The sequence below is a fragment of the Suillus fuscotomentosus genome (genome assembly GCF_016647785.1).
Source record: "Suillus fuscotomentosus strain FC203 chromosome Unknown F5891scaffold_607, whole genome shotgun sequence".
Lineage (NCBI taxonomy): Eukaryota > Fungi > Basidiomycota > Agaricomycetes > Boletales > Suillaceae > Suillus > Suillus fuscotomentosus.
Window position 1 is genome coordinate 4,851 of NW_024540119.1, and position 11,727 is coordinate 16,577.

An 11,727-nucleotide genomic window follows, 5' to 3' on the forward strand; every position below is an offset into this window, starting at 1 on the left:
TTAGGGTGAATTACACCACATACGATGTTCGTCGCGCGCAAGATGTCATTAACCCGCGTACATCCCATTGCAACATCATGGTGTTACGCCCCAACAATGATATGGAGCCCCAGGATCACAGATTTTCTTACGGTAAGGTACTAGGCATCTATCATGTAAATGTAATTGTCGTCGGAGTCGATATGGTGGACTATACTCCCTTGCGGATGGAGTTTCTATGGATCCGCTGGTACGAGCCTATGCAGCAGCTCTGCTCCTGGGACGATTCCACCCTCGATCGAGTCAAATTTCAGTCCCTGGAGGACGAGTACTCAGTTGATTTTTTGGATCCAGCTGATATCCTTAGGGGATGCCACGTTGTTCCTTCGTTCGCTAGCCGCAGGAAACATCCTGATGGCTTGGGAGTGTCAGGGTCTGCGCAGGACAAGGACGATTGGCGTGAATACTACATCAATCGGTGAGTAGTGATCCCGCTTCACATGACGCTTAGGGAGCTTATGATCTCAGGTTCGTGGACCGCGACATGATGATGCGGTTTCACTTCGGTTTAGGTGTAGGACACGTGTTCTCTCATAACTGCGCTCCGCAGGTCCAGGCTGCCCCCACAGATGATATCACACACGTCTTAGAAGCTGAAAGCGGAGATGAAGAGGAAGTAGGCGATGTTAGTGACTCTGACAGGGGTGATGATTCTCACCCAATGGGTGACTCCACCGAGCGTTTCGGCAGCAGCACTGAGTCACTCTTGGGCGAATTTGAAGAGATGTATGACTCTGAAGTAGAACTTGATTACGAGAACTAGTAAATTTTCCGAATATTACTCAAGTTTAGGACTACATGATCACGGCGCCGTAGGGAAATATAGCCCTGGTGAGCCATTGGGATGGCGTATCTCAATCCAACCCAGGAACCATCGATGGATGTAGAGGGTTGTTACTAAAGCTTATGTTGAGAACGCCGTCCCTACCAGAAGGGGGATACATGTAATGGAACCGCGACCTGAATATTATGTATAACGCACTCCAATAGCCCCGGTTGAACTACAACGCACTCGCAGCAGAGGCCTCGTGACAAGAATATGGTTTCATCAGGTGAATACGTAATCTTCTGTCGATGGCGCTCTGACCGCCCATCGATAGTAAATGCCTCATGGTCACAAGCGATATAACCGGATAAGTGCATGTCTAATGACTAACGATGGCCACCAGGGTATACAATTCTCTTTAAATACGGTCCATACCTCATATTCAGCCATCAGCTTTTCGATCATGGAGAACTTAGAGCCCAACGTAGATTTCTTAGCAGGACTCGAGCATGAGTCATATCTTTATGACACCCAGCTCTCTGCCTTGACCATGTTGACCGTGAGTCGTCTCCTTACCTTGCAAATCCCGCACGTTCCTCATGTGTTCCATTGCTGGCAGGGTTTTCCTACTTTCAACATTGACTTCATCGGATATCTATCCCTTGGCTCCCGGCCAACGCTGTTTCCCCTTTATGTGAGTATCTATATACCCCTCCAGATTCATTCTACATCTTAAAATGAGTGCAGAGCCCGCCCAACGGTCAACTTCCTGTAATAATTCTATTTCATGGGTTTCAATATATTGATCTCCTCCCAGCTCAAGGGGTTTCTCTCTCTTATCGCCTACGTGGTGATGCCCGTCGTACATTTATCCGTTTTTGAAGATTCCCAGAGTAACGAAGTCCCTGTTTTCGTCCTTGCCGTATGTTCGCCCCCGACTGCACCATACCTTCCGCTGATCAGTCGTGTAGAATCGTGAAGACATCCCGCCACCCTTGAATCTACCGTGGGTGCAGGCCAAGACAGGCATCGACACAATGATGCACGGAGTATATCATCATGTAAGTCCGCTTTATAACAGTATGAATTTCTCGAGCTACCATTTCGTAGGACGGAGTTGCCCGCGAGCACGAGGAGCCGACAATCATTCACCATGCGACGTTCCCTATGGGCTTCAGCTCCCTCAATCCTGACGTTGACTATCCGGTTGGCTTTCCGACGTGTGACATTGACCTTTTGTCCCTATCGGATGCTTTCGGGCAAGGTCATTCCGCCCAAGATTCCTCAGTCCCCTTGTCCTGGATGGGCTCTACCGCCAATGTGATGTCAGCTGGCCCTAGTAGTGTTTCCGGCACGATTCCCGCAGACGCACAAGCGCGACCCAAAAAGAAGGCTGCAGCGGCTCAATTGAGCCTTCATGAGATTATGAAGGCGTGCCCCAAATGGCGAAGGGCCCTTGCGTATCTCCGGCTCATGCTCCGCGTCGTGATTTGTCTTGGTCGAACAGAATCTCCTCATCTTCTTATCACTAGTGAGTATGCCGAACGTAGATGCCAGCTTATCCGTACGATCTGGCCCGAATGCCTCATCAAGGCAGATGTCGCTGCTGAAGAGTTGGAAACCGGTCTGCATCTTAATTTCTAGATATCTGCAGCTGCTGATTCTTCTCCAGTTTTGACCGCAGTAACCAAGTTGCCCATATCGCACAACGACGTGTTGCTCATGGTACGCGTCATTTTTGTTTTTATTCACTAGTCTAATTTCAGTATAGGCGAGTCCATGGTTATCGCAGTTTCTTTATGATACTAGGCGAGTAGCAGCACATTCCTTGGACGACCCTCGCGCCGGTTTTGGCCTTGGAAGTGATGTACTGTGGGGCATAGCCCTAAGGGAGAAGATTCTGGGCCTTTTGCGAATGTTTACTCGCCCTTACGCGCATATGCTCCCCATCGCAGTAAGTTCCAGTGAATTTATTTCTTACATTGTCGAACCTTATTTTGCATTTAGGCCAACGGTTTCGTAGTCTTTACAAGGGAGCAGATTGCAAAGGAAATCATGTATCATCTCGCCTTCCGTACCACCACCACATGTCGAATCAGACTCGTTATGGCTGATCTCGACCCCGCGGCGTTCAGGCATGCCCCACACCCTCCCATAGATACACTTGCATTACTGGGGTCCACCGTAAGCGCCTTCGACTCTCCTGGCGAGCACTTTTTTACTTTTATTTTCAGTGTTACAATGCCCTGATGATAAAGCTGATCAGCATTTGGGAGATATCTGACGTCATGCCTCCCTTTCCGACCGTCAGCCAGGTGCATCAAGAACTGCGCGAAACCGCTTTCATGTTGCTGCATCAGCAGAACGATCCAGATTTTGTCACACTCATGAGTGACTTCCGCAGGCTTTGCACCATTATGTGAGTTCACATGTGCATCCGTACTGCTGCTGATGCCTAACGTGATGTACAGTGAGGCCGATGTTTGCCGCATCGGAAGGCCGAACAATTCTACAGCTACTTCTTTGTCTGCTATGACTTGATTTCGTATTCTGTGTCTCATCTGTATTTTGAAATATACGTTGGTTGGCTGCAAACTTTGTGACAGTTGAAACGGCTTCCGCCATAGTCAACGCCAAGTTGCGCAAATGAATTGGTACGCTGAGTTATAATTATTATTTAATTTGTGTATTCAATTAAACCTTCTATTATTTTAGAGTTTGATCGCCATCGGCTGGCCATGATGCCATCGCTTCGAAATACATTTTATTAATAGTCAGTTGGCCATCAGTTGGCCATCCTTTCCCAATCTTCTGTATAGGTTGTGTAAGTATCGAACAATCGTGAGAACGCCCTGCGAGTCTCTTTTCTTCCACTTCAATATGTTCGATATTTGTTCACGTTTTCTTTCTACATGGGATAGACATCCGAAATGTCACTTTCTTGGAAATGACCAGAGCGAGGCGGCCCTCGTGGCATGGCTCCGGAAACAGGGACGTGCCGACGTTAGTACGCTCACAACCTTCTTATATTTTTTCTGACTTTTCCTCCAGCTTCCAGACTCCCTCCTTGTCACAGCTTCAGTGCTGTTTGGTTGGGTCGACTCCCACGATCTTATGGCTTTCCTTGATGTGAGCCTTAAGGAGGTCGCGATGCAGGAGATACTCCAGCAAGAAGAGCATATAATATTATTTGCGGGAGGAGGACGATGTCTGATGCAGGACAGAATGCTCCGAGCCCAGATGGAAGTCTCGTTGTTTAGCAATGCTATTTCTAATGCGTGCGAAGAGCTGGAGACTAGGTCTCACCCAGACGCTCACACACGTAAGTAAAACTGTTCAAAGGATAGTGACAACACTTAATTTTGTTTTTAGTTGGTCTAAAGCAGCCGGTCACAGTGAACGCTGTCGAGAACGCGGGAGCACGCTCGGCGCCTAGCTTGGTTAGATTGGGCTGCTTCCAGCCTTCGAGTCACATCACAGAAAAGTGCAAAGCATGGCTCCTCGCGTCGTCGTCTTTCCAAGACACTACTACGAAAGTTGAATCTAATGTCAGCCGCAAAATTGATTTTCCACAGACTCTAGAAATCGAATACTCCCCGATCGTGAGTGCTATCACTATGCTACGGGACCTTGTATTCTGATGCTATGTAGTCCAAAGATATATTTCTTTCCCTGCCACGTTTTCTGAAAGCTTGGGTGGATCACATCACATATCGTACATATGTGAACGCGTCTCTTGCAGAGAGCAAGCCCCCGTACCTCAATAACAGGCACGGCTTCAAAGCCAAAGAGTCCAAAAGTCTGGACCAGCTTAGGTCCGATATTCATATTCTGGACCTGAAGAAGCACCGCGCACAGACAGAAGTGGATATGCTGTCTGAAGCCCTATCACGCATTGCTGAGTCCGAGGGCACCGAGTCTGATGGTGAGCGTGCAGCCCTTGCTTCTGTTCTCATACTAAGATTTCTGCAGGTTCTTCTGGGAGTGCTGTGACGTATGGACATAACAATGATTGGTCTGATGATTGGTTTTCGTCTTCATATGCCTCTTCCAATGTCTCTTTACTGATGTAATCTTCTCGATTGTAGTTGTGTTATCGGTTTGTAGCCCTGACTCCTCCCTGATCGTAGTTTGGGACATTTCTTTAACGTTGTATCGATATTTTTCTATTTAAGCTAGTTGTACGTCAGATTGGATCTATGTCAATTGTGCTACTTCTCTATGTCTCTGATAGTCAATTACCATTCGCTCGGCAGTACCCATCATGAAATAGTATCGAAACTTTCAGCCTTCATATCAAGATTGAGGTGATCTAGTACTATGTGATCGGTCGCCCTGCACGCCAGCTTATTTCCAAGGTAATTTGCACATCACTGCGGTCTCAACCAGTTGCGTTCGATACTAGGTGCTACCACTTAAATCTCAATCACCAAGTGCAATTTATTGTCATACTGTATTTTAATTGTCGTAAAATTGTCATTACATATGAAAATTATATCCTCGTTGATTTCTGATGGCGCCTGGCCATCGCATTATAAGACATTGTCAATTCATCGTCACAATTGCGGTTTTCGCAGGCATATAGCTAACCTGAACAAAGTGTTGCGACATGCTATAAATTTGATGATCTACAGCCAGCTGATTGCAGTCTATGGAGGTTACTAGTCACATTGATATCTACTTATAAGATATATATCAAAATGAGATATACATAGCATAGTCATGTATTCTTTCATACATATGTTGCATACTTATAAGATGTGTGTCAAAATGAAATCTTCCTAGCAAAGTCATATATTCCCTCGTATATATGTTGCACAAAGATAATGACTTGCAATTCTAGATCTAGATGCATCATAATGAGTCCAATTTGTCAGCTCTGCCTGGTCACTTGTCACATTGATATCTACTTATAAAATGCATAACAAAATGAGATATACCTAGCATAGTCATGCAGTCTTTCATACATATGTTGCATACTTATAAGATGTGTGTCAAAATGAAATCTTCCTAGCAAAGTCATATATTCCCTCGTATATATGTTGCACAAAGATAATGACTTGCAATTCTAGATCTAGATGCATCATAATGAGTCCAATTTGTCAGCTCTGCCTGGTCACTTGTCACATTGATATCTACTTATAAAATGCATAACAAAATGAGATTTACCTAGCATAATCATGCAGTCTTTCATACATATGTTGCATACTTATAAGAGGTGTGTCAAAATGAAATCTTCCTAGCAAAGTCATATATTCCCTCGTATATATGTTGCACAAAGATAATGACTTGCAATTCTAGATCTAGATGCATCATAATGAGTCCAATTTGTCAGCTCTGCCTGGTCACTTGTCACATTGATATCTACTTATAAAATGCATAACAAAATGAGATTTACCTAGCATAGTCATGCAGTCTTTCATACATATGTTGCATACTTATAAGAGGTGTGTCAAAATGAAATCTTCCTAGCAAAGTCATATATTCTCTCGTATATATGTTGCACAAGGATAATAATGTGCAATTCTAAATCTAGATGCATCATAATGAGTTCTATTTGTCAGCACTACCCGGTCATATCAACTTAGGGTTGATTTACTGATGAGAGCGGCGTGCTCGAAGATGTTATTCTTCTCGTCAAAGAAAGGACAGGTGCCCGGATCCGCTATCCACCCACCACGGGCATGATTGTCACGAAAATCAAAGGCCAATGCATCACTCTAACCGGCGTCGTGTTTTTGGAATTGAAGACCGGGGGAGTGTCCGGTATGAGATAAGCCTGAGAGACCACAAAACAAACTTGGTAGTGGTTCGGCATCGTGCATGATGCATCAAGCCTTCTACAGTGAAAGGTGAACGAAAAACATGACTTCTGCGTATTCTCATACCACAATATTCTCCCCTGCGTAAAGCCTGGTCCTGCGCAGCATCAGGAGAAGACTTCCTTACAAAAGTCATTCGAATGATCGGATGCTGCGATTCGTCTATGAAAAGGCGAGACTCCATGAGAGATTGTGTTCACCTGTGTTAATCATTTGATTTTCGATGTACGTACCACATATCAGAAGCCCTGCGTTATATTACTCCCGGGATTATAAATTCAAGGCTTTTTTTTGAATACTTAACGTGCAAGTTACCTCGCAACACCCAACCCCTCCTCCAAAAACTCTGCGAACGCACGTCCCACGGCGTCCTCTCCCCACTCCACCCTCCCTTTTTCCGTGCTTCCCAGTGTCACAGCTTTCCGGCGCGCAGCCACGAATTGGCGCTTGAGCCGTTGCAGCTCTGACAGCGTCAGTGCACGATGCGGGAGTGTTAAGCGAACGCGGAGCACAGAGCTATCATTGGCACTGGTATTCGAACTAGGCTCAAGCGTATCGATGGTGAGGACGATAGGACCCCCGAGCGGGCCAGCAGCCTGAGCAGCCATGAGCGCAGAAACCAGTGCATTTGTCGTATGCTCCAGAGTGCGGAGGGCGTCTGTGGGTGCTTTGGGTGTGATTTGGGTGCCGACATTTGGAGGTTTGATGATGCCAGTTGTGACTGCATCTGATATGCGTTCGAGTGGAGGTGTTGGGTCGTCCCAAGGTATGGTGAAGAGTGGGGCGTCCCAGCGGACCATGGATGAGGGCTCTTCAAAGCGTTGGATGAGGGCGTCGAGGCTGTTTTGAAGTTAGAATAGGTGGGGAGATAGAGAGGGAAAAGACGGACGTTTGAGGTTTATATCTCTTCCTATCTCCTCGTTCGTCGTTCCATTTCCGACATTGATCAGGCGTAGCGAGTACATATACCTACTTCTCTCACCTGCATTAGTTGTGCGAGTGAAAATATCGTGGTCCATGACACACTGTAGCGACCCTTACGCCAGCCTCTCGGGCCTTGCAATACAGTTGGTATCTGAACCCCTTGATGTAGTTCATCCCATCTACGATGAGGATCGTGTCTTTGGCGATGTGCCTTGTGATAGCGGTGAAGAGAGTTGCGCGGGCGATCTTCTCTTGAAGGGAGTCTAATTTTCGAAGATCAGTCTGAAGGGAAGGAAAAAGATGGGATAATATGTACCATCATATGACATGCGGCCAACGGCCAAGTCATCATCTGAGATAACTTTTACTTTGAGCTGCGGGCTTGAAGCTGATGAGAGAAAGTCGTAGATTTGGGCTGTGCGGGTTGATTTTCCAGAGGAGGGGTAGCCTGAGATGGTGATGAGGGCCATTGAATGAGCCGAAGACTCAGATCCAGAATGTCAGAGATTTAGTCAGTCTGGAATTGGTCTGGGCTTGCCGCTTACTAAGTCTGCGACGGCAGCCAACGGCACTAGCCGATCAGCAGAGTTTATTATTAATAAGTTATTGTAAGAAGAAAACTCGTACATCAGTGAATTCATGAGTCCTCGATATTGTGGCCGTGTGAATTATAGAGGAATATAATTCTGCGCCTGCTAAATATAACTATTTATACAGCAAAAAAATTGAGTTGTCGATACATGACCATGTATGCCTGTAAATGTAGATTACATTGAAGAATTCATGACAAGATCGCGACTTTTCACCATTGTGCCCGGGCAGGGATAGAAGTGTGTTTATGTTAACCTCGTCGGGTATTCTCGTTTTCGGTTATTAGTGTGTTGAGCTACAAGGCTATTGAAGGGTTTATCGTGGAAAGTGGCGTTAACACCGGTCATCAAGTCTAGATAGGCATACGAGTTTGCAGGGAGGTTGAGATATTGCGCTATCAGCTTAGTTATGTTCTGCTTGTTAAGTAATCTCATTCTCTTTGAATAGTCTCATTCTCCATAATGAATGCTTTGGATTGTCAAGCTATTTAAGGCTATCTACACTGCAACGAATTGAGTCGTTGGTACATAGCTATGGATGCAAAAGAATGTAGACTACAATGAGGGAATCCATACAAAATTCGTGACACGGCACAATCATAGATAGTAAAGGATGCTTCGTGCCCACGTACTAGTCTCCTTAAACTGGCCTAACAGAAATATATTACAGTCATTACATTTCAATATATATGAACAACGGTGCCTATACTTTAGCACGGCGCAAGGATTCAAACTCAACGTTGCTAAAGTTCTAAGGTCAGCGCAGGGAGAACGTCCCAAAGACCAACCGTACGGCGCAAAAAGGTACGGCCCAAAGTGCGGCGGATTCGGCAGATAACAAAGAGCCAACATGTCGAAACAGTCGAACCACCTTCTTCAAAGTACATACGTCACGCGCGCTTATAGACTCCCCTGCGATAATTTTGCAAAAACTATATACAAAAAGCGTGTATATGTCAGCAATAATGCATGTATCCTAAAAACTATATGGCTCCCGTCGTCTGATGCACTTGGACTGTGGTCTCTTCCATTCCCCTTTGTTTGGGCCTGGCCATAATGAACCACTGTCCCATTGAGCTTGAAGTGGTGCGCTGGCTGATGGGAACCCAAAGGGCCAAGTAGGCAAATAGCACATCTCCTATACGACAAGGTCAGTCATTTCGCAAACAAGTAACTTGATTTTTTTGTTACCTCGAAACCACATGCCGGTCGGCACTTCACCCACACGCTCCAGTCCAACCAGGAGATTAAATGCGTCACATCCTCCTTCCATTTGCCCGTGAGAGTATGTATGTGATCGACTTCAGGGCGTCGTTCCGGAGGATAAAAGGCGTCGACTCCAAAATTCATTCCGGAAGCTCACATCTTCGTGACGACGCGGCATATCTCATGTGTAGTTTCCCGCACCGCCTGCAGGAGCAAACGTTCGGAAGGCGTTAATGTTGTGCCACGAGACGCTATGGAGGCCGCGTGAGATGTAGCACATTCCCGAAAAACTGGCGCGGCCCAAGAATTTGTCACGTTGGCGGTGACGGAGGTATTGGGAGGCAGAGCTGTAAATACGGTGTAGGGCAAAAGCACGGTGCGCAACTGTCTCTGAATTTGTTGTGCATGGTCAAAGATCGACCCATCGTCCAACGTCAGGTTCAAAAGGCGCTGTATAAACTCCAGGCGGCTGGCATATCGATCGACCACCACGCGCAAGACCGTTTTCCAGTCAATGCCGCCAGTGGTCGCGGGTGGTCGTGCTAACGCTTGAGCTAGCCTGTCTTGGACGCGCTCTAAATCCTCCGGTGATATTCCTGCCACTCGGTGATCCCACCGGTCCAAGCCCACACGGCGTGGCACTAAGGAGGGAACAAGAGCGGTGTCGTAGAAATGATGAGTCGCAACCCATCTGATTGAAGTTTCAAACATACCAATACGATGACGGGTATTTGCCCAGTGTTGAAGCAAGGAATTGGCCGTTTCAAACACCAGATGTCCTGTCGCGTTCACCGCAGGTCCTTCATCAAGGTTCCATTGTCCAAGATCACTTTCGACCCCCGGGTAAAAGGATGAAGGCGTATTGTCTTCCAGTTATCAGATGATCTAAGTCGAGGGGCTTTGAGTGTTCCCTGCCAGTATGAATAATTGTGGGTCTTGTGGGCCGTACTGTTCTGAGCCGTACGGTTGAATTTGGTGACTTTTACAGCGCGGGAGTAGCCGCTGCACCTTTGATTATGTAATACAACTCATGTCGAATAATTTGAAGGAAATCAGCGTTACAGGCTGCGTGATACTTTGAGGCTTACATATTTCATCTGGAACGGTCCATGGACTGCGGGCGTACTCACACGCTTAAAAAGGACATCGACGCTATCGATTTCCACCTCTTGGATATCATCAAATGTCAAGTAATACTAGCAGTCCAATCGAAACACTTACATGCTCTGGAATCGCAAAATACGGTAAGTGATTCGTCGTAAAATTCGATTACGCGGGCTAAATCCTGAGTCGATGATTAGTGCTGCTGTAATCTGGATGGAGATGGACGCACAGAGAAGGGCGGTAGGGAGAAGGGTGACGGAGAGGAGGGTGACGGAGAGAAGAACGACACAGAGGAAGAAGATGGAGATCGTGCGGAGACCCGTACAAGAAGCCAAAAATGTCGGTCCCATATCAAAGTTCGGGCGTTGGTTGTTGAAAAAGTTGGGGTTGAAGAGAACGCAATCAGACTGATGGTAAGCGTTCTGCATTCAGGAGTCGATTAAAATTGACGTACGCAGCACGTATCTCAAGAATCTTCTCGATTTCCACGGCGTCGAGAGGTGTGGCGCGTTCGAGTGATGCTGTAGGGTGCGGTTGAGCGTAGTGTTGAGTGAACGTCTGGTACACACCGAAAGTTCGACGTGAATATATATGTTGGTGCATCCAAGGACGATTCTGTATCTTTATAAGATTAGCCGTGCATGAAGAAGCTTTCATGACACACTTTCAGCCATTCGCGCGTCGACCCAGGGACTACAGAACGTTCGGGATGGAGCAGCACAAGCTCTTTGCGTGCTGTGGTCTTCATCGAAAGTAGCAACCTTTCGTACAGGTGAATCAGCGACATAAAGCACTGTTCTATATCTTTGCTCCTTGTCTGCAAGCCAAGCTGCAGCTTTGAGTGTGCCCATACGAGAGAATGCATGACGGCCAAGATGACTTGACACAGAGGCTTGGTTCATATACGATGTCTTGGCGCCCATCACTTCCAACGCAGTCTTCAGTTTCCGAGCAAAGGTGTCTATAGGGACATTTCGCGATACTGGAAGAATGGCCACAGTCTTCAAGTTAGTGTTGTTCCGTCCCAGTTCGAACGCAGCACAGGTGTCATTACGCACTGATACGTGAAACCAAAGTTAACTTCAGCATGCTTATCTTGCAAAAGGTCCGTTCGGCATTTTACATGGACAATATAGAAATGAAAACGCACTCGAGATGACGCCGACTTGAAGCTTTACGGGGTGACTGGCCCTTTTGGAATACGGCGTGGACCGGACTTGCTGTATGCTGCACTTATCTATCAGAGTTGCGGGTATCCGGAACTAGAGCAATATAA

The 11,727-nt window shown here is 46.5% G+C and overlaps 4 protein-coding genes across 4 annotated transcripts; 1 reads left to right on the forward strand and 3 right to left on the reverse strand.

Annotated features, from left to right (window-relative positions):
* Positions 1–1,268: 1,268 nt before the first annotated feature.
* On the forward strand, positions 1,269–4,878 carry F5891DRAFT_1203992 (uncharacterized protein; the record flags this gene model as incomplete). The annotated part of the gene is made up of 15 exons (XM_041368968.1): positions 1,269–1,364; positions 1,425–1,499; positions 1,553–1,576; positions 1,623–1,727; positions 1,777–1,866; positions 1,916–2,429; positions 2,478–2,530; positions 2,577–2,759; positions 2,813–2,989; positions 3,040–3,224; positions 3,727–3,808; positions 3,857–4,127; positions 4,178–4,407; positions 4,457–4,730; positions 4,778–4,878. 15 exons carry the CDS (start codon positions 1,269–1,271, stop codon positions 4,876–4,878), a joined length of 2,460 nt encoding a protein of 819 aa, XP_041216127.1.
* A 2,060-nt stretch (positions 4,879–6,938) lies between these two features.
* F5891DRAFT_1203993 (chromatin associated protein KTI12) lies at positions 6,939–8,021 on the reverse strand (the record flags this gene model as incomplete). The annotated part of the gene is made up of 4 exons (XM_041368969.1): positions 6,939–7,467; positions 7,517–7,596; positions 7,654–7,814; positions 7,868–8,021. 4 exons carry the CDS (start codon positions 8,019–8,021, stop codon positions 6,939–6,941), a joined length of 924 nt encoding a protein of 307 aa, XP_041216128.1.
* A 1,089-nt stretch (positions 8,022–9,110) lies between these two features.
* On the reverse strand, positions 9,111–9,566 carry F5891DRAFT_1095988 (uncharacterized protein). The gene is given in 3 exon segments (XM_041363520.1): positions 9,111–9,279; positions 9,333–9,499; positions 9,519–9,566. The coding sequence occupies 3 exon segments, from the start codon at positions 9,523–9,525 to the stop codon at positions 9,118–9,120; spliced, it is 336 nt and encodes a 111-aa protein (XP_041216129.1). The 5' UTR covers positions 9,526–9,566; the 3' UTR covers positions 9,111–9,117.
* Positions 9,567–11,218: 1,652 nt separating this feature from the next.
* Positions 11,219–11,467, reverse strand: F5891DRAFT_893244 (uncharacterized protein; the record flags this gene model as incomplete). The annotated part of the gene is made up of 1 exon (XM_041373328.1): positions 11,219–11,467. A coding segment is annotated over one exon (249 nt), but the record flags the coding sequence as incomplete, so codon positions are not given.
* Between the last annotated feature and the right edge of the window lie 260 nt (positions 11,468–11,727).

Bases quoted from the DNA above. Each gene is read 5' to 3' on its own strand.
- F5891DRAFT_1095988 (XM_041363520.1), bottom strand. The intron at 9,280-9,332 runs GTAACAAAAAAA...CTTGTCGTATAG, and splicing joins GACCGGCATGTGGTTTCGAG to GAGATGTGCTATTTGCCTAC.